The following is a 27968-nucleotide window of genomic DNA, read 5'->3' on the forward strand; positions in this document are numbered from 1 at the left end:
AGGGCTAGAGCTCAAAAAGGAGGAGAGCCGAGACAAGACAGAGTGGTCACAGGATAAGTCATCATCGGTGAGATCGGTTTTACTAGTTTAATAATCAGATCCTCTGTAACATCTCTGCTCGTTCACTGTACTAGCTGTGTACATTGGAAGACATATTTCATTCCGCTTACATATAGGCAGTGGCGATTTTAGCATGTAAATCTTGGAGGGGCAAAAAAAATTTAAAGTGGGATGCATGCCAGCTTAGCCACTACACAACACAATACTAAACAATACATGAATTGCACTATCACGGTGACAATCGGTGGCCACAAACTGTTCGGGCCAACACAAAGCTGTCCCAACAGCAGAGTCCCAACAGCAGTCCCAACATCAGCGGAGCCTTGTCTGGTAGCGAAACAGTTCCTTCAGCCTCATTTACTGTCTTTTAAAAAACATAGCTGATATGGCTGACTTGCTTAAACAAATGTGGTTTCTACTGACAGTTGAGATGCACAAACTATGGCATAAGGGGACGACAAGCGTATAAGGGGCAATCCGTCATTTTGATTAAGACATTAACTTCTACTTCATCACCATCCCGGATCCGGGAGCATCCTCATCAGTAAAAAGCTGACTAGCATAGCCTAGCATAGCGCCACAAGTAAATACTAGCATATAAATATCATGAAATCACAAGTCCAATACAGCAAATGAAAGATACACATCTTGTGAATCCAGCCATAATTTCCGATTTTTTAAATGTTTTACAGCGAAAACACAATATGTATTTCTATTAGCTAACCACAATAGCAAAAGACTCAACCGCATATTTTCACAATTTTTTTACCGCATAGGTAGCTATCACAAAACCGACCAAATAGAGATATAATTAGTCACTAACCAAGAAACAACTTCATCAGATGACAGTCTTATAACATGTTATACAATAAATCTATGTTTTGTTCGAAAATGTGCATATTTGAGGTATAAATCATAGTTTTACATTGCAGCTACAATCACAAATAGCACCGAAGCAGCAAGAATAATTACAGAGAGCAACGTGAAATACGTAAATACTCATCATAAAACATTTATGAAAAATACATGGTGTACAGCAAATGAAAGATAAAGATCTTGTGAATCCAGCCAATATTTCCGATTATTTTAGTGTTTTACACCGAAAACACAATATAGCATTATATTAGCTTACCACAATAGCCAAACACACAACCGCATTCATTCACCGCAAAGATAGCATTCGCAAAAACCAGCAATAAATATAAAATAAATCACTAACCTTGACCAACTTCATCAGATGACAGTCGTATAACATCATGTTACACAAAACATTTATGTTTTGCTCGAAAATGTGCATATTTAGAGCTGAAAACCGTGGTTATACATTGTGAAAATGTAGCAACTTTTCCCCAGAATGTCCGGATATATTTCTGACACTCACCTAATCTGACCAAATAACTCATCATAAACTTTACTAAAAAATACATGTTGGACAGCAAATGAAAGATACACTAGTTCTTAATGCAATCGCCGTGTTAGATTTAAAAAAAAATAACTTTACCATAACAAACAGCTTACGTTATAGCAAGACAGCGCCCGCAATAAGGGCGGAAAATAGGACTCAACATTTTCCACAGAAATACGAAATAACATCATAAATGGTTCCTACTTTTGCTGAGCTTCCATCAGAATCTTGTACAAGGAGTCCTTGGTCCAGAATAATCGTTGTTTGGTTTTAGAATGTCCTCTTCTCCTGTCGAATTAGCAACCATAGCTAGCCATGTGGTGCAAACGTGCCCAACTTCACCTGACGCAAAGAAAAGAAAATTCCAAAACTCGCAATAAACGTTCAATAAACTGATACAACTCGGTTGAAAAAAACTACTTTATGACGTTTTTATCACATCTATCAAATAGAATCAGAGCCGGAGATATCTACCGTGTATACCGAAAGCTTTTCAGGAGGCAATCTGGGGTTCCTTCTCGCGCCTTCGAAGACAATGAAATTTCCAGACACGTCATTCCAAAAGCTCTTGTTCGACCTCAGATCAAGCTAGACACCCCATTCCACCTCCCACTGCCTCTTGACATCTAGTGGAAAGCGTATGAAGTGCATGTATATCCATAGATTTCAGGCAAATTAATAGGAAGGCCCTGGAACAGAGCCTCGATTTCAGATTTTTCACTTCCTGTCAGGAAGTTTGCTGCAAAATGAGTTCTGTTTTACTCACAGATATAATTCAAACGGTTTTAGAAACTTGAGAGTGTTTTCTATCCAATAGTAATAATAATATGCATATTGTACGAGCTAGAATAGAGTACGAGGCAGTTTAATTTGGGCACGATTCTTTACAAAGTGAAAACAGCGCCCCCCTATTGAGAAAAGGTTTTAATGAGTGAGCGACGACGGACGTAGTCTATATAACTATTTGTTCAGCACTTTTGAAATGTACAGCGACAGAATTCAGAACATGGGCCGTTCTTACAGTGTACTCCCTGTCAGAGGTGTGGACTCGAGTCACATGACTTGGACTCGAGTGATATGATGACTTGCAAATTGACTTTGACTTTAAACCCTGTTAGTGATCCCTTCGCGCGCCAATCCCTTTAGCGGGATCGATTTGACAACATCCAGTGAAATTCCAAAATACTAGAGACCTTCAGAGTGACACTTACAAAGAACAGCCATACTTCTTCATTTCTCAAAAGAAAAACCTCGAACAATTTATAAAGATTGTTGACATCTAGTGGAAGCCATAAGAACTGCAACCAGGTTCCTATTAAATAGGGCTTCCCATAGAAATCCATTGGGAAATACTATGACCCCAATTAATTTTTTTCCTGGATGGTTTGTCCTCTGGGTTTCGCCTGCCAAATCAGTTCTGTTATACTCACAGACAGTATTTTAACAGTTTTAGAAACTTTAGAGTGTTTTCTATCCAAAGCCACCAATTATATGCATATCCTAGCTGTGGGCCCGAGTAATAGGCAGTTTATCTTGGGCATGCTTTTCATCCGGACGTGAAAATACTGCCCCCTATCCCTAAGAAGTTTTAACACCAATGACTCGTGACTTGACTTGGACTTGAGCCTTATGACTCGACCTGACTTGATACCCTCCCCAAGCCCAAATATATAAAATTATGCTATTAAAAAAGTGTGCAGTGCATCAACTCTTCACTTAACGGATTACAGTTTGAATCGGACAGCAGCCAATGAAATTGTGCCAGCTGAGAAAAAGTTGTGCGTGGCAGTGCAGAGGAACGTCGGCGGGTAAATTCAGATGGAGCCCTTGGAAAGATGATGTATCAACAAAAAAGGGATTGCAACTTGCAAAACATGCAGGAAGAAAATTACAGACGGAGGCGCAACAATTTCCAACTATGTTCAACATTTGAAGCTGCACAAAGAACGTTACGTCGTGGCTGATATAGCCGACGGCTATATATTTTATTACTTTACTGGTGCATCATGTAAGCTAACGTAACGTTAAATCAATGAGCCTCCACACAGTCAGTCAGTGCGGGAACGTGATCATTGCACCCAAGTTTGAGCTACAACTGGCTAGGTAGTTGGTAGCCTAAATCCTACCTGATGTTACTGCTGTTCCTAAAACCATTGACATACGTTAGCCTACTGTAACCACAGAGAGAGAGTGTGTGTGTGAGATATAGATATTTTTAAAAGCATTCATGATTTGCGTAAATGTAATATACCATTACTCTTGTTAAAAATATGAAATGGTATTACATTTGGTGAAGAGCACATTATGACTTGTTTAGGACTCGAAACTCAAAGTTTAGAAAGACTTGACTTGATACTTGACGGTCTTGACTTGGGACTTGAGTGCTAAGACTTGAGACTTACTTGTGACTTGTAAAACAATGACTTGGTCCCACCTCTGCTCCCTGTACAACAAGTCAGAAATGTAGGATAAATAAAGGGGGCATATAAAAAGACAATGAAAGCTCTTACAATATTCAATGATTACGTTTCTCTAAAACAGGTTATAGGCTACATGTGCACAACCAAGTTAGAACACTAGACGAAATTAAGAGGTGAAAATAGACCAAATTATTAGGGTGGGGCACAATAAACGCTGTTTGGTTCTTTGTGTGTCAAAAAAGATACACGTCATATAACACTATTTGATGCGTTAAATAAGCTTTTAATTTGACACCTCAAATAACACAATTCTATTATATAATAATGTGTATGCTGAATTTACACGTGCAAGCCAAGCACCACCACTACTATCAGTAGCACTGTCAAAGCTGTACAAAACAAACACACACCGGCCACGAACGATGTGTGTACAATAACGCTTTGGTGAAAATAGACCAAATTATTAGGGTGAGGCACATGGGCTACTAACAGCTTACTACACAACATGCACTTAGTTTTACTTTCTTAGCTACGGTATACATATCTCCTTTGCATATTACATAATTTATGCAGCAGCATACAAGACATCGCGGCGGTCCATTAATGGCAAATTTGATTGTCATCAAAGTCTGGCATTCTCTGGATTGTCACGACTTCCTCCGAGGTCGGTCCCTCTTCTTGTTTGGGCGACGTTCAGCGGTCGACATCACCGGTCTTCTAGCCATCACCGATCCAGAGTCAGCAGTAGCAGGTACCCCGGGTATTGGAGTGGAGGAGCGCGTCCGGGAGCACGCAGCAATGCTCCACCATCTTGGCACCGACATGGACCGCGTTGTCCAGTCAATGGACCGCTGGGAGAGACAGGGAGTTCTCCCAGCGCCTCCACCAGCACAGCCGGGGTCTCCACTACGCGCCCCTCCTTCTCCTAGTCCCAGTGGGATTTGTTTCTCCCTTCCCCAGGAATACGATGGGACGGCTGCGAACTGCCAGGGGTTGCTCTTGCAGCTGGACTTACACCTGGTAACCGTCCACCCGGCTACTTCGGGCCGTGAAAGGGTGTCCGCCCTCATCTCGTGCCTCACCGGGAGAGCCCTGGAGTGGGCCAACGCCGTGTGGAGAGAGGGAGATGCGGCGTTGGACCAGTTTGAGGAGTTTACCCGCCGCTTCCGGGCAGTCTTCGACCACCCACCCGAGGGTAGAGCGACGGGTGAACGCCTCTTCCATCTGAGGCAGGGGACGAGGAGCGCCCAGGAGTTCGCCCTGGAGTTTCGGACCCTAGCTGCCGGCGCGGGATGGAACGACAGGGCCCTGATCGACCATTATTGCTGCAGTCTGCGCGAGGACGTCTGTCGGGAGTTGGCCTGCAGAGACACTACCCTCACGTTCGACCAGCTGGTGGACCTGTCCATCTGGCTGGATAACCTGCTGGCTACCCGCGGACGTTCAGATCGGGGTCTGTTGGTTCTATCCTCCCCACCCCCTCTCCGATACCCATGGAGCTGGGAGGGGCGGTGCGCAGGGAGACCGGAGGGGGTTCCAGCTCGAGCACCATCTGTGGCCGCAGAGGTCACACTGCCGGTCGGTGCCGGGTTGGTTCCTCTGGGTATCGAGGCAGCAGGCAGGGCGCTCTGGCGTCACCCCAGGTGAGCCGGCACCATTCTTACCCAGAGCGCTCTGTCGCACATATGTTGGTGTATGTCACTTTTCCTGAGTTTTCCCCGCCTTCCCAGCATAAGGTGCTCGTCGATTCAGGCGTGCCTGGGAATTTTATAGATAGATTGTTCGCCCATAGTTTAAGGATCCCTATTTTTCCCGTGGCTGTGCCCTTCCCCGTTCACGCCTTAGATAGTCGACCATTAGGGTCAGGGTTGATCAGGGAGGCCACCGCTCCTCTGGGCATGATGACGCAGGGGGGTCACAAGGAGAGAATTAGTCTCTTCCTTATTGACCCTCCTGCGTTTCCCGTGGTGCTAGGCCTACCCTTGTTAGCTTGTCATGATCCCACTGTTTCTTGGCCACAGAGGGCTCTCACGGGTGGTCGCGAGAGTGCTCGGGGAGGTGTTTAGGGGTTTCCGTTGGTGCTAATACGGTGGAAAGTCCAGACCAGGTCTCCACCGTGCGCATTCCCCCTGAATATGTCAATTTGGCTCTCGCCTTCTCCAAAAAGAAGGCGACTCAATTACTACCCCATCGACGGGGCGATTGCGCGATAAATCTCCTGGTAGACGCTGCACTTCCCAGGAGTCACGTGTATCCCCTCTCACAGGCAGGGACGGAGGCTATGGAGACATATGTCTCCGAATCCCTGCATCAGCGGTACAGTCGGTCATCCACTTCACCCGCCTCCTCGAGTTTCATTTTTGTGAAGAAGAAGGAGGGGGGTCTGCGCCCGTGTATTGACTATTGGGGTCTTAACCAGATCACTGTGAGGTATAGTTACCCGCAACCACTCATAGCCACAGCGATTGAGTCAATGCACGGGGCGCGCTTCTTCACCAAACTAGATCTCAGGAGTGCTTCCAACTGGTGCGTATCCGGGAGGGAGACGAGTGGAAGACGGCTTTCAGTACCACTTCAGGGCACTATGAGTAGCTCATCATGCCATACGGGTTGATGAATGCACCATCAGTCTTCCAGGCCTTTGTAGACGAGATTTTCAGGGACCTGCACGGGCAGGGTGTAGTGGTGTATATTGATAACATTCTGAAATACTCCGCTACAAGCGCCGAGCATGTGTCCCTGGTGCGCAGGATGCTTGGTAACCTGTTGGAGCATGACCTGTACGTCAAGGCTGAGAAATCCCTGTTCTTCCAGCAGTCCGTCTCCTTCCTAGGGTATCGCATTTCCACCTCAGGGGTGGAGATGGAGAGTGACAGCATTTCAGCCGTGTGTAGTTGGCCGACTCCCATCACGGTAAAGGAGGTGCAGCGGTTCTTAGGGTTTGCCAACTACTACCGGAGGTTAACTTCTTATGGCTGGGGGCAGTATTGAGTAGCTTGGATGAATAAGGTGCCCAGAGTAAACTGCCTACTACTCAGGCCCAGAAGCTAAGATATGCATATAATTAGTAGATTTGGATAGAAAACACTCTGACGTTTCTAAAACTGTTTGAATGATGTCTGTGAGTATAACAGAACTCATATGGCAGGCAAAAACCTGAGAAAGAATCCAACCAGGAAGTGGGAAATCTGAGGTTTGTAGTTTTTCAAGTCATTGCCTATCGAATATACAGTGTCTATGGGGTCATATTGCACTTCCTAATGCTTCCACTAGATGTCAACAGTCTTTAGAACCTTGTTTGAGGCTTCTACTGTGAAGGAGGGAGGAATGAGAGCTGTTTGAGTCAGGGGTCTGGCAGAGTGCCACGAGCTCAGTCTCGTGCGCTCCCGTGAGAGTTAGCTGCATTCCATTGCATTTCTACAGACAAAGGAATTCTCCGGTTGAAACATTATTGAAGATTTATGATAAAAACATCCTAAAGATTCATTCTATACTTCGTTTGACATGTTTCTACGAACTGTAATATTACTTTTCGTCTGAACTTTCGCCTGGACTTGCCCGCGCCTCCTGAGTTTGGATTTCTGTACTAAACGCACGAACAAAAAGGAGGTATTTGGACATAAATTATGGACTTTATCGAACAAAACAAACATTTATTGTGGAACTGGGATTCCTGGGAGTGCATTCTGATGAAGATCATCAAAGGTAAGTGAATATTTATAATGCTAATTCTGACTGTTGACTCCACAACATGGCGGGTACCTGTATGGCTTGTTTTTGTGTCTGAGCGCTGTACTCAGATTATTGCATGGTGTGCTTTTTCCGTAAAGTTTTTTTGAAATCTGACACAGTTGCATTAAGGAGAAGTTTATCTAAAGTTCCATGTATAACACTTGTATCTTTTATCAATGTTTATTATGAGTATTTCTGTAAATTGATGTGGCTCTCTGCAAAATCAGAGGAGGCAAAACATTACTGAACATAACGCGCCAATGTAAACTGAGATTTTTGGACATAAATATGAACTTTATCGAACAAAACATACATGTATTGTGTAACATGAAGTCCTATGAGTGTCATCTGATGAAGATCATCAAAGGTTAGTGATTAATTTTATCTCTATTTCAAATTTTTTGTGACTCCTCTCTTTGGCTGGAAAAATGGCTGTGTTTTTCTGTAACTAGGTACTGACCTAACATAATCAGATGGTTTGCTTTCGTCGTAAAGCCTTTTTGAAATCGGACACTGTGGTGGGATTAACAACACGTTAATCTTTAAAATGCTGTAAAATACTTGTATATTTGAGGAATTTTAATTATGAGATTTCTGTTGTTTGAATTTGGCGCCCTGCACTTTCACTGGCTGTTGTCAAGTCGATCCCGTTAACGGGATCTCAGCCGATCTCAGCCGTAAGAAGTTAATCCGGGGTTTTGGTCAGGTTTGCAGTGGTCGGCTGAGGCGGACAGGGCTTTTGGTCACCTGAGGGCTCTGATTACCTCGGCTCCCGTGCTGGCCCATTCGGATCCCTCTTTGGCGTTCATAGTGGAGGTGGACGTGTCCGTGGTTGTGATAGGAGCCGTGCTTGTCTGGTGCTGCTACTGTGAAGTGGGGCCGAATGAGAGAGGAATGAGTCAGAGGTCTGGCAGAATGCTTTGAGCTCGTGACGCTCGTTCATGTGAGAGCGAGCTCTGTTCCATTTGCTTTTCTGAAGACAAAGGAATTCTCCGGTTGGAACATTATTGAAGATTTATGTTTAAAACATCCTAAAGATTGATTCTATACTTAGTTTGACATGTTTCTACGACCTGTAATATAACTTTTTGGACTTTTCGTCCGTACTTTCCGCTGGACCTGCACGCGCGTCGTGAGTTTGGATTTGTTTACCAAACGCGCTAACAAAAGATTTATTGTGGAACTGGGATTCCGGGGAGTGCATTCTGACGAAGATCATCAAAGGTAAGTGAATATTTATAATGCTATTTCTGACTTATGTTGACTCCAACATGGCGAATATCTTCTTGGGTTGTGTTGCATGGTTTGCTTTTTTCGTAAAGTTTTTTTGAAATCTGACACAGCGGTTGCATTAACTTCTCTAGGGTAGGGGGCAGCATTTTCACGTTTGGATGAAAAGCATACCCAAATTCAGCTGCCAGTTACTCATCCCCAGGAGATAAGATATGCATATTATTAGTCTATTTGGATAGAAAACACTCTGAAGTTTTAAAACTGTTTGAATCATGTCTGTGAGTATAACAGAACTTATTTAGCAGGCGAAACCCCGAGGACAAACCGTTCAGATTTTTTTTTTTTGAGGTCACTGCCTTTTCAATGAGGTTTCATTAGGAAACCAGATTTCTAAGTGAATTGCTTGCAGTTCCTACGGCTTCCACTAGATGTCAACAGTCCTGAGAAATAGGTTGAGGTTATTCCTTTGTGTAATGAAGAAATACAGCCATCTTGAAGTCGAGGCACTCCAAACTTTTGGCAAAGTTTACAGGTAACCTTTGAGATGTTTTGTCGTCACGTTTGAGCAAGTTGGAACCGGTGTTTTTCTGGATCAAACGCGCCAAATAAATTGACATTTTGGATATATATCGACGGAATTAATCAAACAAAAGGACCATTTGTGGTGTTTATGGAACATATTGGAGTGCCAACAACAGAAGCTCGTCAAAGGTAAGGCATGAATTATATTTTTATTTATGCGTTTTGTGTCGCGCCTGCAGGGTTGAAATGTTTTCTCTCTTTTGTTTACTATGGTGCTATGCTCAGATAATAGCATCGTATGCTTTCGCTGAAAAGCCTATTTTAATTCTGACACGTTGGCTGGATTCACAACCAGTGTAGCTTTAATTTGGTATCTTTCATGTGTGATTTAATGAAAGTTTGATTTTATAGTAATTTTTATAGTAATTAATTTTAATTTGGCGCTCTGCATTTTCTCAGGCTTTTTGCCAAGTGATACAGTAACGTCTTGCCTAAACTCAGATTTTTGGATATAAATATGAACTTTACCGAACAAAAAATACATGTATTGTGTAACATGAAGTCCTATGAGTGTCATCTGATGAAGATTATCAAAGGTTAGTGATTAATTGTATCTCTATTTCTGCTTTTTGTTACTGCTCTCTTTAGCTGGAAAAATGGCTGTCTTTTTCTGTGACTTGGCTCATACCTAACATAATCGTTTGGTGTGCTTTCGTCGTAAAACCTTTTTGAAATCGGACACTTTGGCTGGATTTACAACAAGTGTAGCTTTAAAATGGTGTAAAATACTTGTATGTTTGAGGAATTAAAATTATGGGATTTCTGTTGTTTTGAATTTGGCGCCCTGCAGTTTCACTGGCTGTTGACGAGGTGGGACGCTACCGTCCCACATACCCTAGAGAGGTTAAGGAGAAGCATATCTTTAAATCTGTGAATAACACTTGTATCTTTTATCAATGTTTATTATGAGTATTTCTGTGATTTGATGTGGCTCTGTGCAAATTCAGGGGATGTTTTGGAGGCAAAGCCAAATGTAAACTGAGGTTTTTGGATATCGAACAAAACATACATGTATTGGCGAGGGGTTCCGCTAGCGGAAAGGAAAGCTATAAGATAGCTTATCTGAAGAAGAACAAAAAGGACGCCAGAAGAATCAGTGCCTGAAGGAGGGGGTTGGTCAACTGTGCCCCCCAAAAAAATTGTTTAGACTTTTGGGGTATCAGGTTGATTGTAGAGGTCGACACCACGTAAAATTTAAGTAATTTAGATTAAGAATAAATTGAGATACTGATCTGTATTATAATCGTGATGAAAAGTTAATAGTAGAATTATAGGATAATTATACTGGATGTATAAATGTACATTCTGCCAATGTTGATGTGTTAAATTGAGTTTTTTTACTTTGAGTGATAAGACCAATTTGAATCACTGAGCAATGTCATTCTACATTTTGTTTGGATAATTAACTGGGTTCTAATTATGATTTTATTTGGAAATGGAATGATTTTTAAAAACTGAAGGATTGTTTGGATTGTTGTTATGAACTAAAGATGTTGAAGCTATTATAAGCATGCCATGGAGAATGGAGAGGGTGAACTCTGATTTGGAGAGTGAAATTGATCCTAATCTATTTGATCTATAGGCATTGCCTTTATAAATAGTGGAATCATGATGCTTGTCTTGAGTCATGTTCATTAGGTACCAAGGGGATACATTTTATTTTAACTATGAGTCATTACCTGGATTTGTTCAATAAGATATGCTAATTTTAGTTTCTGGAATGGAAATAGTAATTTCCAACATACTATGCTGATCCATTGGAGTGTGATAGATAACTAAAGATTATTTTATTAAACTCCTTTGTTGCATGCACTGCATTATGCATTAAATATGTGCAAGTCTGTCTTGTTGTATAAAGGTTGTAAACTAAGTTTCTGAAGGGAGAAAACTTACATGGAAATAAGGTACTCGACATTGAAGGGATTTGATTCCCTATTCTTTTAAAATTTTGATTAAGTATTTTTTTTATTTTTATAAATCATATACTCTGCAACTACTGTTAGTAAGGTACCGGGTTACTGTTCTGATTCTCCAGAAGGGACGGAGTCCCTTGAGAGGGGAATGTGGGGGATGAATCAGAATTAGTTGGGTAACATCGATAATTAAGATGTTTTATTTGCATAATATGCTTATGTGAGATACTTGTCATTAGAATGTATCCTTTTGGACTATAGTGTTGGCAGTTGCACTTTTCCCTCAGCTGGGGCTCAGTCACCTGGGGCCTAGAGAGGGGAGAGGTCAGGCTTGTCGTTCACATGTCCCTGGTGCTATGCAGAATGTCTGTACGCCAGTCACTCCCTCCTTTTCCCATTGGGGGGTGGTGTATGGCAGTGTCTGGAAACATTGTATGTCCTCTCTGATCTTACACTTATCCTGGGATAGTGTATGACCTAGAGGCTCACTCCCCTCAGTGAGATTGTCCAGGAGTGGGGTCAAGAGGGGGTTTACTTGAGATGGGAGTATCTAGAGTTGATAATTGATATATGCCATTGGATGAGTTGGTGTTTTTGTACTATGAAGTACCAGGAATGAGATTAGAACCTCGTCTGAGGGACCAAACTGAACGATAATTTATAGCGAATGTTATCTGGCTAAGGGATACTACTTTCTCAAGAAAAAGTATTTATTTGTGAACAGTTCCTAAGATCTGTGATTCGTCATGTAAGTTGAGAGGGGTGTATCTTGGCTATAAAAGATCTTTGTATTTTTCTGTAGTCACTTCTCAACGGTTCATTAGAAATAGTGAATTGTTGAAAGTCAAATGCTAAAGCTTATTATTATTAATAAAGATGTAGTTTAAGTGTAACTCTGACTGGTGTGTAGTTTGTAACTCTCCTCATTTGGTAAAGCAGAAATATGCCACCACAACGTGATCGAAGCAATCTTGAAGCGTGGAATCAGATTGGTCGGACCAGCGTTGAACAGACCTGAGCACGGGCGTTTCCTGTTTTAGTTTCTGTCTATAGGCTGGGAGCAACAAAATGACGTGGTCAGATTTGCCAAAAGGAGGGCTTTGTATGCGTCACGGAAGTTAGAGTAGCAATGATCCAGAATGCTGCCAGCCCGGGTCGCGCATTCGATATGCTGATCAAATTTAGGGAGCATTGTTTTCAGATTAGCTTTGTTAAACTCCCCAGCTGCAATAAATGCAGCCTCAGGATATGTGGTTTCCAGTTTACATAGAGTCTAATGAAGTTCTTTCAGGGCCGTTGAGGGGGGGATATACACGGCTGTGATTATAATCTAATAGAATTTTCTTGGGTAGATAATGCGGTCGGCATTTGATTGTAAGGAATTCTAGGTCAGTTGAACAAAAGGACTTGAGTTCCTGTATGTTGTTATGATCACACCACAACTTGTTAATCATAAGGCATACACCCCCACCCTTCTTCTTACCATAGAGATGTTTGTTTCTGTCGGCGCAAAGAAACCGGGTGGCTGGACCGACTCTGATAACATATCCCGAGTGAGACATGTTTCCGTGAAACAGAGAATGTTACAATCTCTGATGTCTCTCTGAAATGCAACCCTTGCTTGAATTTCGTCTACCTTGTTGTCAAGAGACTGGACATTGGCGAGTAGTATACTCGGGAGCGGTGAGCGATGTGCCCGTCTACGGAGCCTGACCAGAAGACCGCTTCGTCTGGCCCTTCCGCGGCACCATTGTTTTAGGTCGCCTACTGGGATCCGATCCATTGTCCTGGGTGGTGGTCCAAACAGAAGATCCGCTTTGGGAAAGTCGTATTCCTGGTCATAATGTTGGTAAGTTGACGTTGCGCCGACAGAGATGGTCGCCTTACTTCGCGTTCTTAGGAAACTATGCAGTATTCAGTTTTTTATGTATTATTTCTTACACTGTTACCCCAGGAAATCTTAAGTCTTATTACATTCATAAATCTGCTAATAAATGTACAAATGCCCTAAACTTTTCCTCTTCATTGTTGTTCAGTAATTGTGGTCTTTGTTAACCTTGTCATTTTCTTTCTGTGTCTGCGTCCAGAACTGTTAGCCTCTCCCCATTGATCACTACATGGATGTCCATTAGCAGGTACCTGTAGTTGTTCAACTCAGTTGATGTAGCTTACTGACCACGTGTTACCCATGTCTGTATTTGGATGTTTGTGTGCGACCTGTAGTAGTAAAGATAGTGTCTGACCCCAGTCCCTCCTCCCACAGCATTCCCATAAGATGCACCCCCTGCAGGAGATGAAGCAAGCGCACGTGTGTTCCACCACAGATGCAGAGGAGGACCAGAGCTAGTCGCTGGGACAGACAGACAGACCTGGTGTAGGCTAGTCCAGTCTGAACAGCCAGGTCCATGGAGATGCACTTACAGCCATCCCTCATCCCAACTCTATGTGGCTGACTCCTAGCATGCCAAGAGAGGTGAAGGAGAGGAGTGGACAGCACCCATTCCCAAAAGGAGTGCCACTCACACAGTATCGCTTCTGGCTGTTGTCTGTTGGCTGGCTTAGCCTGCATAAATTTCTGCTCCATGAGCTCTGTGAAATCTGAATCTGTTCATGTGGTTTTTGATAGAAGGTACTTTTATCATCATGCTGCTGCTGGTTTTGATTCCATTATTCATTTCCCCTGACAAACTGTACAATTACAGTTCACAGTTTATGTTGATGAATGGACAATATTTTACTGACTCCATAATTATAGTCAATGTATTTCAGGCCATTTAAGGGGTAATCTGCAGTTCAAACAATAACAAACTGTTTTCGATAACCAGCTGAGTGATGGGGTTGGCGAAAAGTAACCACTCTCAAATTCATAGACAGAGCTATGGATGCAACGACTGACTATCCATGATAGCAAAACTTTACTTTTAACCATGTTGAGGCTATATAGTGTTAGTTTCCAGTTACCTTGTTTACAAGCAAATTAGTAAAACAAACATATGTTTTGGGTTTTGAGGGGTACGACAACTAAGTTCATGAGCCATTTATAAGTTAAATTCTTCAAGAATCAATGGATATATATCATTAATAAAATAGTCCAAATATTGATGTAGCAATCACAGATTTCCCCTATAAGCTGCGGAAAAAAACATGAAGTATTGAATTACTGATAAGGTCTGGTGTCCAAACTAAATTACTCATCAGTCTTCATCACTGTCGCATACTGTAGATAGTACCACACAGTCAGACATTCCTCCAAGGTGACCTAACCAAAGCACACAGCCTCCAAAGCCAAGCTACTGTCCAGTGACTACTGTCTTCAGTTTATTTTTTAAAACCTCTAGTTTGATTTAGAGTATGTGTTTGGATGTGTATACATGGTGCATGGTGTAAATCTGCTTGCAAACCCATGTCAACTGTACAGTACCATGCTGGAAATAGATTGTTTCTTCAAACCAGTCAAACTTCTCTAGAAAAGCAGACAGATAAAGAGTTATTATTTCTTTACATCAGTTTCGATAGAGAAATATGGGGATACATAAGTGTAGATGTGGAAACCGGCACTACATTTTCAAGTAATTGCTGATCTTTTGAAAATCCGACTTGGTTTTTAAAAAGAATTACACTGTGACAAGTCTTGAAGTTGCCTTTTTAATGATTGTGTTAAGTAAGCTGCTTTGTAGGAGGGTATCCCCTTTCATATAAGGAATCTATCCCATGGGGGATATCGCCAAATGGAATCTATCACCAACTGGTTTGAATGTAAAACTAAACATATATATGTATTCATTTGTAGATATCTGCTCTCAATGAATGGAACCTGGGTATCTTGTGTAATGTTTTACATTGCCTGATTAGAGACATTTTCCCTCATCTCAGATTTATATAATGAAAAGAACTGATATGAAGGCATTGTTATCATGACGTTTAATTTCAATGAAATGAACAAGAGCCAACATTGAATTTAGTTGCACTTTGTCAGTTGTGGCATTAGTGCATAAACCTTCTTTTACAATTCTTTTGAAATCTTTGTTGAAGCTGAAGGATATCTGCGTAAGTAAGGAACACTACATCAAAATACAGTTAGTCTGCCATTTATTTAATAATGTATTATTATCAAACACCATTCTAAAGATTATGATTCAACAAAATACTATTAATTGAAATGTGATTGGAAGTTTCATCAGGTTAAGAGAGCCTTTGGAGTCATAGTGTGCATTCCAGGCATGGAAACTCAAAATATATTTTAATCTCAAAGCTTAAGATAAATCTATAAAAACTCTCACTAGTCTTCAGAAATGCTTGAATAGTTGGATCACACCCTCTGGTAGCTCCAGATTATACTTGCACATTTCTCTGTGGTCCTGTTCATCTGTACTGGTTTTAGTACATGTAAATACAACACTTGGATTGAGCACGCAGCCAATCCAAACAACAGATTCAGCCTGCAATGTGCTTAATTCAGATGATTGTATTTCTGTTCTCGTTGATATTCCGCTTAAGCCCTTGTTAAAATTCGAAAGTCTTGATTATAAATACAGTTTTTCATCATTTTGTAAAAAAAAAAAGAAAAGGCAAATACATGTTTAATAAAGACAAAGGGGTAATACAGTACAAGGACTACTGTTGTTGTTTGAAGATGACTGCTGCTGGCGATTGTTGCTGCTGTTAACATCAAGCCTTATTCCCTCTTTCTAACTACAACCATTCCTTGCCCCAAATCCCTCACATCTCCAGGTTCCACCACTTGAAGGAGAAGGGTTCCCTGCGGACGTTGGAGCCACAGTGAACCTCTCCCAGCAGTTTGTGGTAGGAGGCAAAGTCATCAATGTATGTGCAGCTGAGTCCCAGGCCCTCCATGAGGGAGGTCATCTCTGCCTCCAGGGCACAGCAGCCATTCACCTTGGGCCCAAACGGTTTAGGGATGCCCAGGTTCTTCCCCAACACAATCATGTTCACCTGGAGGTAGAGACATATGCCTCAATTAGGATTTGTTTCTTGCGCTACTTGGGTAGTAGAGGATTTGAGCAAAATCATCACAAAATGTCTAAAATGATTTGGCAGCATTTTTGAGGTTTGCCATTATGTAATGTAAAATGTATAACAAATAAATTAAGAAGTACTTTTGGTTTGGAGGTGTTCTAGTGTAGAACTTGCGTATGCTCACCATGTCTGGGTAATAGGCCACTGCCCTGTTCTCCTCCATCACATGGAAAAGGATGGGCAGATCAATGATATCATCGTCGTCTAAACCCAGCTCCCTCTTAAGGACATCCCTGTTCCAGTCTATACAGCTCTGTGGAACGGCAGCAGTCACAACATCTACATGGTTATTTCACCAAGCACTGCAATGCTCTGTTAGCCTCTCTGAGTAACTAGTTCATCTGGCGTTTAGTTTCCCTCACCTGGACATAGTCGTTTTCTGCTCTGAGTTTGTCATCACTCAAAATCTCATCTACCGTAATCTCTTCTTCTGCTCCAAGACCTGTTAGGATCGGGAAGGAAGTCGTGTTGATTATTAACACACACAGTTCAGGGGTGGTCGGTGACGTTTAAGATGAGGGAGGACGATTATTTTTTTTAGGGGGTGGCCTTATTTCTATTACAGCATATTGGATGACTGTCATTCATATTCCATTCACCCAGACAAATGTTACATCGATAGGTTTAGGCTACTACATGATACTCAAATTTTGTCTATACCTATTGAGGATGCTACAACCTAGCTTATGAAAGTAGGTGCACAGGTCAAGACAAATTCGAGTAATCAAAGTAACAAACATTGACACATTCAATATCATGTTGCACACTCTTGCCTGTATCTAGCTGATCTAGGGTGTAATCATTAGTCTAACAGATGCAAACGAGAGTTTCTATTAGATAAATTCAAGTATGTTTGTCCCCGTTTCATACCATTTAAGTAACATTTTGCAGAATCGGCTGAATGAATACACCACTGATCACACACAAACAGTTCACTTTCCTAGCAGCCACATACAAACAGCATGATCCCTTTGATCTTTGTATAATTACTTCTTGCATATACGCGCGCTCCTCCTCTCACAATTTCCTTTCACTTGTGGACTTCAGTGCACAACACATCAGCTTTCTGTGATCAGGCGAAAAAACCTTTCCAAGCCAAACCTTCCTATCATAACCGAGTCAACTACTCACCACATTTTATGCACTGCAGGGCTAGCTAGCTGTATTCAGTACTAGATTGATTCTCTGATCCTTTGAGTCGGTGGACAACATGTCAGTTCATGCTGCAAGAGCTCTGATAGGTTGGAGGAAGTTGTCAGAATTACTGTGTAAGTCTATGGAAGGGGGTGAGAAACATGAGCCTCCATGGTTTTGTATTGAAGTCAATGTACCCAGACGTCATGACGCTCTCTCCTTGATGAGGATCAAAAGGTGCCAGATCAGCTCCACACATAGCCAGACCCCCCTCTCTCCCACCCGAGGTGGGAGTTGGGCCGGTTTTATGACTTAACAGCCGGTCGTAAACTTTCTCTCTTGTCCTGCAGTATGAGTGGTGAAAATATTTGTTACACATTGAGACTTTGCCGCCAAAACGCCAACATCCAAAAGTGGATAATGAAACAATATTTATAACAAAGAATGTTGGGAATGATGCGAGATGGAAAATGAATGTCCATTTTGTGATGTCATTAAAATGATCAGAAAGACGTTATAACGGAAACATTGTAACTTTAAGAGCTTGCATACTGTATATATATCAGATTTACTATATCCACAGTAAAACGAGTCCTATATCGACATAACCTGAAAGGCCGCTCAGCAAGGAAGAATCCACTGCTCCAAAACCGCCATAGAAAAGTCAGACTATGGTTTGCAACTGCACATGGGGACAAAGATCGTACTTTTTGGAGAAATGTCCTCTGGTCTGATGAAACAAAAATACAACTGTTTGACCATAATTACCATCGTTATGTTTGGAGGAAAAAGGGGGAGGCTTGCAAGTCGAAGAACACCATCCCAACCGTGAAGCACGGGGGTGGCACCATCATGTTGTTGGGGTGCTTTGCTGCAGGAGGGACTGGTGCACTTAACAAAATAGATGGCATCATGAGGAAGGAACATTATGTGGATATATTGAAACAACATCTCAAGACATCAGTCAGGAAGTTAAAGCTTAGTCGCAAATGGGTCTTCCAAATGGACAATGACCCCAAGCATACTTCCAAAGTTGTGGCAAAATGGCTTAAGGACAACAAAGTCAAGCTATTGGAGTGGCCATCACAAAGCCCTGGCCTCACTCCAATAGAACATTTGTTGGCAGAACTGAAAAAAGGTGTGCGAGCGAGGAGGCCTACAAACCTGACTCAGTTACACCAGGAATGGGCCAAAATTCACCCAGCTTATTGTGGGAAGCTTGTGGAAGGCTACCTGAAACGTTTGACCCAAGTTAAACAATTTAAAGGCAATGCTACCAAATACTAATTGAGTGTATGTAAACTTCTGACCCACTGGGAATGTGATGAAATAAATGAAAGCTGAAATAAATAATTCTCTACTATTATTCTGACATTTCACATTCTTAAAATAAAGTGGGGATCCTAACTGAATCTTTACGAGGATTAAATGTCAGGAATTGTGAAAAACTGAGTTTAAATGTATTTGGCTAAGATGGATGTAAACTTCCGACTTCAACTGTATTGCATTTATTATCCGAATGAGCGGTCGTTCATGTGCAAAGTATTCATAATCCCGTGAGCGTAGCTTCCAAATGTATATATGAGAAGTTGACTCTGTCTCTCCCTCCTCTTTCCATTGCGTAACCAAACGGTCATGCTTTTGTTAGTCCACTAGGAACCTGTTTTCATTCTATTATGTATGTAATCAATAACCTATGCTGTGTGTGTTTACGTATTTTGTGTGATGATTTAGTTAGTTAGTAAATAAATAATTAAACCAATTTGTGTATTGCTGATTCATCACTTAGGTTAGGGTTCGTGCAGATATCCAAGGATTATGCGACGTTCAGAATGTAATAATTAATAACTGACTGTTAATGATATTTAGATAATCTTTAGAGTTTAAGTCGGGAGATAGTAACTAGGTAAGCAACTGTTCCCATGATGCCCCAAATTCCTAATTAGTTAATTGTTAAATGAATTTAAATCGAGTAATAATTAAACATAGTAGGCAATTATTCTACAAATAGCAGTCATCACATTAATGATAGTCACGTCACGACACAGAGGAGGACAGAAGCTAGCTGTCCCCGGCTACACCATGGTGCTACCCTAAAGAGTGTTGTTGAGGGTACTGTAGACCTTCATTGCAAAACAGTGTGTTTTAATCAATTCTTTGTTGATGTGAATATATCTAGTATAGTTATCTAAAAAGGATAACTTTTTCAATGTTTCACCATTTTTATGAAATTCACTGAGGATGGTCCTCCCCTTCCTCTTCTGAGGAGCCTCCACTGATACAATTATAACTAAGGTGATACACACTGAGACACAGTGAAATTAGTCGCCTAACTGAAGGCCTACCGTCAAACATTTTGGCTTGTCCATGCCCGTCATTCTGTAAGCCCCTGAATAGTTTGTAGCCTGCGTCGGGGCTGGCGAGCAGCAGCCGGAATCCCTACACAGAGAAACAGAGGACAAAGACAACATTGGCTGTGCGCTTCATTTGACTTCCTGACAACTTTACATTATCACATAACCACAGGGTAGCCACAGCCTGCGTCATGTCTAAATGCTTTATGTGCAAATGGACGGCATTAACAATTCTTTGCTCTCTGTCATTTCTACTCTATATTAAAGAGCATAGTGTTTTTACTCACATGTTCAAATAGAGGGGGCAACTATACTTCCTTGAGAATTATTTTTACCTTTTTGTCAGGAGCTGGGACAAAAGTCATGAATTCATCCACATGCCCAACCAGAAGCCAATCAGAGAACAGTGCAATGGGCTCCTGGACTTTCTGTGCCCAAAGGAAGTCTTGCACTACTTTGGTCATGTTGCGGCCCTTGGTTGCCCTGAAAAGTTAAACAGCCTTATCACCACTGCTCACAGCCATTTAATTTTTTTATTTTAATTATCCTTTATTTAACTAGGCAAGTCAGTTAAGAACAAATTCTTATTTACAATGACGGCCTACACTGGCCAAACCCGGCCGACGCTGGTCCAATTGTGCGCTGCCCTATGGCACTCCCAATCACTGCCAGTTACGATATAGCCTAGATTCGAACCAGGGTGTCTGTAGTGACGCCTCTAGCACTGAGATGCAGTGCCTTAGACCGCTGCGCCACTTGGGAGCCCATATCTTTGTTCCAAATTTTAATGAATCAGTATTCAAGATTTATAGAAGGAAGTAGCATCAAGGTTATTTAATGAATAAATAAACTTTGGAATAACGGAAAATATTGGGATCTAAGAACCAGACTCTCTTCCGTTGAAGCAACTAACCCCTGGCTAAGTTACACTCACGTGGGGAAAGCCACTCCAATTATGATCCTGCCCAGAGGGTAGTTCTTTCCATTTATAGTGACTGGAGGGCTAACTTCCAGGTTACCAAACGAGTCCAGGCTGCTCACTTCCTCATCATATGCTGTCCTCGTCACATAGCCAAAGTCTGGGCCCTGAGGGCACCAGGCAGAGAACGGTTCAGAAAGAGTTCCACCACATCCCTCACAGTATGGAAATAAGTACATTTTAACTGCAGGTGTTGTGAATGCCTTTTCTTACCAGTAGCACATCATAAGGGAAATCCTGTAGTTCTCCGTCTCGGGGGGAGTCCAGCACAACAGGGAAACGTTGGTGAGGAGAGTCAATGTAGCCAAACTCTATCTCATCCTGAGAGAGAAACCTTCTTTACATGTCTATTATATTTCTATATTTTTCATGCAGTTACAAAAAAAGACACCGGTCTATGTTCTGATTTCTTTTATTTAAAACCGAGAGACAAGACTGACAATGATTTACATTGATGTAAAAGGATGTGAAATAAATTGTGTTTAAAAAAAGGTTGGAATTGAAAAAAAAACCTGCATGATAGGCTAGGAGCTGAATCCCACTGCTTACCTGCATCCAGCGGTCTCCTCTGTTCATGTACTCATGGCAAACCTTCAGCTTGTACCCATTGTTTTCCACCAGCCTCCTCATTCCCTTTAGGAACTGGTAGTTATCAGATGTGCTGGGTAACCAAATGCACAGAAACAGTTGTCTGAGTACGTTTACAGACAGCGCCATCATTATTTCCCTCAACATCAATGCCAGGACTGTCGGAACTAGAAGCACAAGCATTTCGCTGCACTCGCATTAACATCTGCTAACCATGTGTATGTGACAAATAAAATGTGATTTGATAATCATTTTCTTCTTCATCATCATCTCTCACCTGCAGACGAAGACCTCCACAGGGTTGAGTGTGTTGGGTGTCATGATCCAGGGAGCCACACGGAACACCACCCTGTCTGTAAAGATGGGCGTCTCAGGAAAGCCCTGGCAAAATAACAGAACAAAAACATGAACGATAGATTCCACGACAGAGGTACAGCATACCCTTCGAAGTTTTAAACTACGAACAATGAAATAGTTGCAATGTACCTGAGAGCTGGGCTCCAGCAGGCTGAGGCTGATGCTGATGAGGCCCTCAAAGTCTTTGTCAGGGAATCTCAGGCCCTCAACGTAGAAATTCATCTCAGCGTTTCCCCCGAGGTACGGGACCTCCTTGGACAAATCCTCACTGCCCAGCACCAGCGGGTAGTCCTTCACAAAGCTCTTGTAGAACAGGTTTTCTGCAGCAAGTAAATAATTTTTTATAATGATGATCAAATGTATCTCCATTTATATGCATATGCAGCATTAAAATCTTATTGTATACACATTATACATGCATGGACAGCCACAAGAACACATAAAAGATCTGACTGGACAAAATGTCCTTGACTCACTTAGTGTTTGGTGCATGCCTGCTGTGGACCTGGTCCTGAAGACCCTGACACTCTCTGCATCCCCCTGGGAGATGTGCATGGTCAGCTTGTAGCCCTCTGGGAGCTTGGCAGGGCCACTGGTCCGCAGCACCATTGGGGACATGTCTTTCAGATCTGACATTTCACAAATACTGACATTATTGTACATCAAGTGTCAACCCATCAATATCATAATCAATGTGACCTCATCTCAATGACAACATAGGTAGGACAGTGTGTAATACAACTACTTATCCTAGGAGGATGGTGGTCGTGAAGGAACCATCAAACCACACCAGACACACCCCTAGCTCAGGCATTTTGTGTTTAGCCAACATAAATATACACATCCCTACTGCTCCTCTGCTGACTACACACAAAAGACAGACCTGCAGCCTTTAAAAATGTTGATTTATTGCAATGCCTGCAGCACTGTCCGCCTATCAGCTCTGTGGGCCAGGATGACTTGGCTGTTGCTGTTGTTATATACCTGAAACCCTGCTGACCTCAGCACACTCACTGTCCCGCCTCTTCCCATAGGTGCGTTCTGAGTCACAGTTGACCAGTAGGATGGCACCATGGCCATTAGGCCCCCACATCCAGGATCCCTGTAGAGAGATGGACACTCGTTATTCAGAGACAAGAACTAACACTGCCCTGCCAATTTAGCTTTTACCAATGTGTTTGCATGAAATAAGATTAGACTTACAGCTGAGTGGAAAAGCACAACGTTCAAAAGAATTTCCCACTTCCAGGAATATAGTATGAACAGTATTTTGATATACCTATTAATATCAGTGGAAGGCTGTGCCCTGTGTTAGTTGACAGATAATTTCCTAGAAGTGCCTTGGCAATCTTCCTTTGTGTTTTGGAATACAGCATGAACACTAGTCTTCTGACATGCCTATTCATGTTAGAACATCTCCTTATGTACCCTGCTGTGTTAGGAAACAAAGATAGTGACCTCTGAGCTGAAAGAGACCTCCCTGGACGGACCCAGCAGACATAACCCACCTTGTTGGGGTTGTTCCTCTCCACCTGGCCATCTCGATCAGCATCTACGTCCAGAGAAATCTCTACAAGACAGAGAGGCCCTGGGTGTCACTGAAGCTCATGAGCTGCTTTGGGGTCTCAAGTGAAATATAAAAATGTACAAATGACATTCACAAAGGTATGCTTTGAAGGTGGGGGCGGGTGGTAGTTTATATGGGTGTGCTCTCCTGTCCTAAGCATAACACAACATACCAACAGCGGTGAGGTGAACGACAGCTTTCCCTAACACCTCCGTCTTCTCTCCATAATACATGACCGATAGCTGCACAACAAAGGACAACATTTACAAAGTTAAACATCTAGAACACTGGTGACTAAGCAGTGGTTGTGTTTTGATGGGGTCTTCTATGATATATTCATGTCCAGATATGTACAGTACATTATTTCAGAGGAGAATCTAAACAACTGGCCCATTCTGGAACTGACAAAAAGTCTCCTTCAATTCCTTATCAATAGAACTGGCACTGTGATTAACCACATCTCTCTGGTATCAGGTTGAGAGTGCCACATTTGCATTATTTCAGTGTTGTTTGCACACCACTCTTAAGAGGTGTAGGAGCAGCAAATACTTGATCTGTGTTTCTTATTAACATAATTCACTGTAGCGTGTTCAGTCCCAAAAGGAAATATTCAAATCAGGATTCTATTAATAAGATTTAACATACTGAAGTCTCAGGGTTCACTCTTAGAAAAAAAGTGTTCCAGGGTCCCCAGGTAGAACTATTTTGGGTTCCATGCAGAACCCTCTGGGGAAAGGGTTCTAAATAGAACCCAATAGTGTTCTACATGGAACCAAAAATTGTTATTCAAAGGGTTCCCCTTTGGGGACAGCCAAATAACCCTTTTAGGTTCTAGATAGCACCTTTTTTTTCTAAGAGTGTAGCTATCATGGCTGTGGGAGTGGCCTACTTTATTTACCTTGCTATCATTTCCCACTTCGCTGGCAGTGTCCATGGTGATAAGAAGCATTGTATTACCATTGAGAGTGGTGGGGAAGGTCCCACTCTCCAGTGGGGGTGGGGTGATCCTGTACTGCACTCTGGGAGTGCATTGCACAGAGAAGTACTTGGAGCTAGGAGGGGCACTCCTAGGGGAACAATAAATACATGTGACAGTTACACATCACACCATGATACTTTTCTTATACAAATCTATTGCAATAACACAGAAAACACAAAGAGGACATACCTATACTGCAGTGGAGCACCAGCAGTGAGTGCAGTTCATTATCCCCTATTTCCAGAAGCAACAGGTGGCAGTGCTAGTTCTAAAGTTACATTGCTACAGTAATCGGAGAGATATGATGTCTTCTACATGCCTCTACAATGAGTAACGTACCAAAGAGGGAGAAATACTGGACTATCAACCTACACAAGAATACTGGCAAAAAGGATTGTACTTATATGTCAAAGTATCAACCAACATCCCAAGTTGTTATACTCAGTATGACACTTGTTTATAAACATTAGGCTTAGCTGTAAAACCTAACACCTGGAGTCCAGGCTAAGCCCTGGAGGTGGTCCACACCAAAGGAACATTAGATTTTTGGAGGAGGGATAATATTTGCCCGAACAGAGCCTATGCTTCTCTAAGCAATAGCACAAGGAGAAGTGTTTCTTAACAATAAGTATTGAAGTTGTTACACACACCGATGTTGTGAAACCATCTGTATCTGCTGTGTAATCATACCATGTGGAGTGTCTGATAAACTAACTGCAGCCGTAGTCATGATAGTACCACAATATGTTTAATTCTTCAGGTTGGCGATTTGTGTTGGGCTTACCACTCTTTACTATCTAACTTTGTAAATTATCTATCATGTTAACTTGGAAACCATAGGCCATAGCAACAGATTATAACCCATCGAATTCTGTTGCACTGGAGTCATATGAATTGACAGCTTGTAAGGACAACAAACGAGAGTCTGTTGACTAGCAGAAAGACGTGACTGATGCAGACTCCCTCCGCTAAGAACAAGAGGTCTGACTCCTCCGCTGAATACAAATGCCATCCACAAACAGTTCTTTCAGCCCAATATCGGGGCATGATCATCCAACTCCTTTTGCAGTTGGAATATCCAAGAAGTAAAATGACAACAAAATAGTCAGTGGATGTAATCAATAATTAAAAAATACATTATCACTGCAGGACCTACAAGTGGAATAAGATTAAAAAACTATTAATAGGTGTGAGAGAAATACTATTGACATTTGATTTAAGTTACTAGGCTATATTTTTAATATTAATAACAGCACCACACCCCTTTACATTAGATGAATTGTCATTTCAATAATAACTGTGAATAATAACACGAGGGGTACGATTTTCCAAACAATAACAGAGATAATCAACCGTCCTTACCAATGCATGACATTAGTAAATATTTGATTATATTTCTAATAAATTAATCAATAAATGACGACCCATACTTGATGCCTTGGAGAACTGGCCTAACATTACCTGTCCATGTTTACAGTAAGTTCCGTGCCAACCACGCACATGACTTTGGTCGTTTTTCCATACTCAATTCTCAGTGTCCGAGGGTGGATGATCATGACTTTCCCTGCGGCAGCGGCAAAATTAGTTGTTTGCTGTTGGCTATGATAAAATAGAATTGTACCGCAATTCCTTCACCCTGATATACAGTATTGGCAGGAAGTAGCTGCATGCTGCTGGGCTGTCTCTGGTGACCAGCTGATTATAACGCAGGTGAATGTCTCGCGTCATCTGATGATTGGTTACAAATGGTCTCGCGCAGTTACTGTAACTGTATGTATGCAGCCAGCCCCAGTCGGCAATACGAGACATGACAGAGGTGCAATATTGTATCCGCCTTAACACATTTAATAAAGCAAAAGGTTTATTCAGTATTGTGTGCCTCCAAAACGGGGACAAATTACCCAGCTAGCCTATAACATTATGAGAACCATATAATTCTTAGAGCTTGGTGAGGCGTGGTTGTCCTACGGTTATCTTGCATACAACCTTCCCATAACATGTCCTACGGGTTTCCTATGGTTCTATTTAAAGTAATGTTGTCAAATTTGTCCGAGAATGTTAAGAAATAACGGTCTTCTGTTGGAATTTCAGTACTTCAGCATAACTTTCTACATGTTTCCTCGTGGTTATATTTAAAGTCATGTTCTCAGAACATTAAGAAAACTTTCCATAAAAAAAAACTGAAAACATTATACAATCAGTTCTCAGCATCAACAAAACAAATTTTCCCCTCTATCTTGTTAAGTGTGTTCAGGTGTTTTGGCCACGCCCACTAATTAGCCACAGCTGGTGAGTGCTTTCTTTCTTTGAATAGACAAAAATTAACAGCTTTGTTTGAGTAAAAAAAAAACATGGCATGCTAGCTCCATCCTGGAGCTATGGATTTCCATCTGTGCTTGTAGTTCAAAACAGTTAACACAAATTAAGTTAGCAGCCTTATTGAAACATGTTCTCGTAACTTTATTTAATTACCTTCAAATAACCTATAATTTCCGTTCTCAGAATGTTAATAAAACCTCACAGGAAAACTGTTAGGGAACCATAGAAAAACTTTCTCAGAACCTCCCTTCAACTTAAAAATGTATGTTCTTAGAACATGCAAAATGTTCATTTCCATTCTCTGAACGCTTAAAAAACGTTCAGTTTTAACCGTCAGGAATCTTATGACCAAAAACGTATGTTCTCACAACTTACAAGAAACCAAATGTACTAGCTGGGTAGGCTACTGAGAGATTCTCCCCAAATAGTTTATCTAGCATTACATAACAGGTGAAACAATGTATTGCCATAAAAAAATATTTTTCTATGTAAAATATAGTATTGTCACGCTACCGTGTTATAGGCTACACTGTAGCCAACAAAAGCCTACTACCACCTGAAGACATCTATTGGTGCAGTAGCCTAGCATAGATACACACACTCACCTGTTTAGGTTCACTTTCAACACTGTTCCAACAACATATAGAGCCCTCAAAGTTTTCTCAATGTCGAGACGAAATGTCTGTTGATACGGTACTGGCATGTCGGTTGCTTTTCTCTTATTAAGGTGCTGAAGGAGATTAGGGTGTCTGGTCATAGAAACTTGTTCCTGTGAAACATCCATGGTGATACAGTACATTGCAGAGGAGCAGAATGATGGAATGAGATATGGCAGTGGAGGGTAGGCTTGGCCCTATTGATAATAGTCATTTGAGGCAGAGGAGGCTGCAATTACCCAGCTAACCAAACGTGCACACTGTCATAGCAGTCGGCACTTGAATAGCAACAGGATAATGTAGGCATAGGCCTAAACTAGGCCTCAGTATAATTTTCGTTGTCACACTGATTGTCATGTTGAAGGCTATATTTGAATCACAAAAATATGTCCTAAAAATCAATCCCTGCCCCAAAGGCTATGCAGTCGCTAGACATTAGCCACAGGCCTCTATATAGAGCCAAGGAGTCTGGACCTTCATGGCACCATTAATTGTCCCCTCACCTGGACCATACATACATATTCAAACCAGAGGCCATCGATTACAGGCAACATCCTTAAGGCTAGAGCTGTCGCTTTTAAGGAGCAGGACACTAATCCGGACACTTATAAGAAAGCCCGCTAAGCCCTCTGACGAACCATCAAACGGGCAAC

At 41.8% G+C, this 27968-nt stretch overlaps 1 protein-coding gene and 1 long non-coding RNA gene across 3 annotated transcripts; one reads left to right on the plus strand and one right to left on the minus strand.

Moving 5' to 3' along the window:
- Positions 1 to 12537: 12537 nt before the first annotated feature.
- LOC139557954 (uncharacterized) lies at positions 12538 to 15918 on the plus strand. The gene is made up of 3 exons (XR_011671514.1): positions 12538 to 13194; positions 13433 to 13480; positions 13609 to 15918. It is a non-coding gene; the product is annotated as an uncharacterized lncRNA (long non-coding RNA).
- Positions 15252 to 27466, minus strand: LOC139557948 (protein-arginine deiminase type-2-like). 2 transcript variants are annotated; one of them, XM_071373312.1, is made up of 16 exons: positions 27265 to 27466; positions 24260 to 24428; positions 23534 to 23603; positions 23303 to 23364; positions 22779 to 22896; positions 22271 to 22423; positions 21924 to 22114; positions 21715 to 21818; positions 21399 to 21510; positions 21063 to 21170; positions 20805 to 20956; positions 20206 to 20353; positions 19862 to 19955; positions 16745 to 16824; positions 16507 to 16635; positions 15252 to 16298 (listed from the first exon to the last, which is right to left on the minus strand). In XM_071373312.1, exons 1-16 carry the CDS (start codon positions 27456 to 27458, stop codon positions 16065 to 16067), a joined length of 2118 nt encoding a protein of 705 aa, XP_071229413.1. In that variant the 5' UTR covers positions 27459 to 27466; the 3' UTR covers positions 15252 to 16064. The 2 variants fall into 2 exon arrangements, with proteins under 2 accessions (XP_071229413.1, XP_071229424.1); XM_071373323.1 differs by lacking the exon at positions 27265 to 27466 and adding an exon at positions 25802 to 26046.
- Between the last annotated feature and the right edge of the window lie 502 nt (positions 27467 to 27968).

This window comes from Salvelinus alpinus, chromosome 2, assembly GCF_045679555.1.
Source record: "Salvelinus alpinus chromosome 2, SLU_Salpinus.1, whole genome shotgun sequence".
Taxonomy (NCBI): Eukaryota; Metazoa; Chordata; class Actinopteri; order Salmoniformes; family Salmonidae; genus Salvelinus; species Salvelinus alpinus.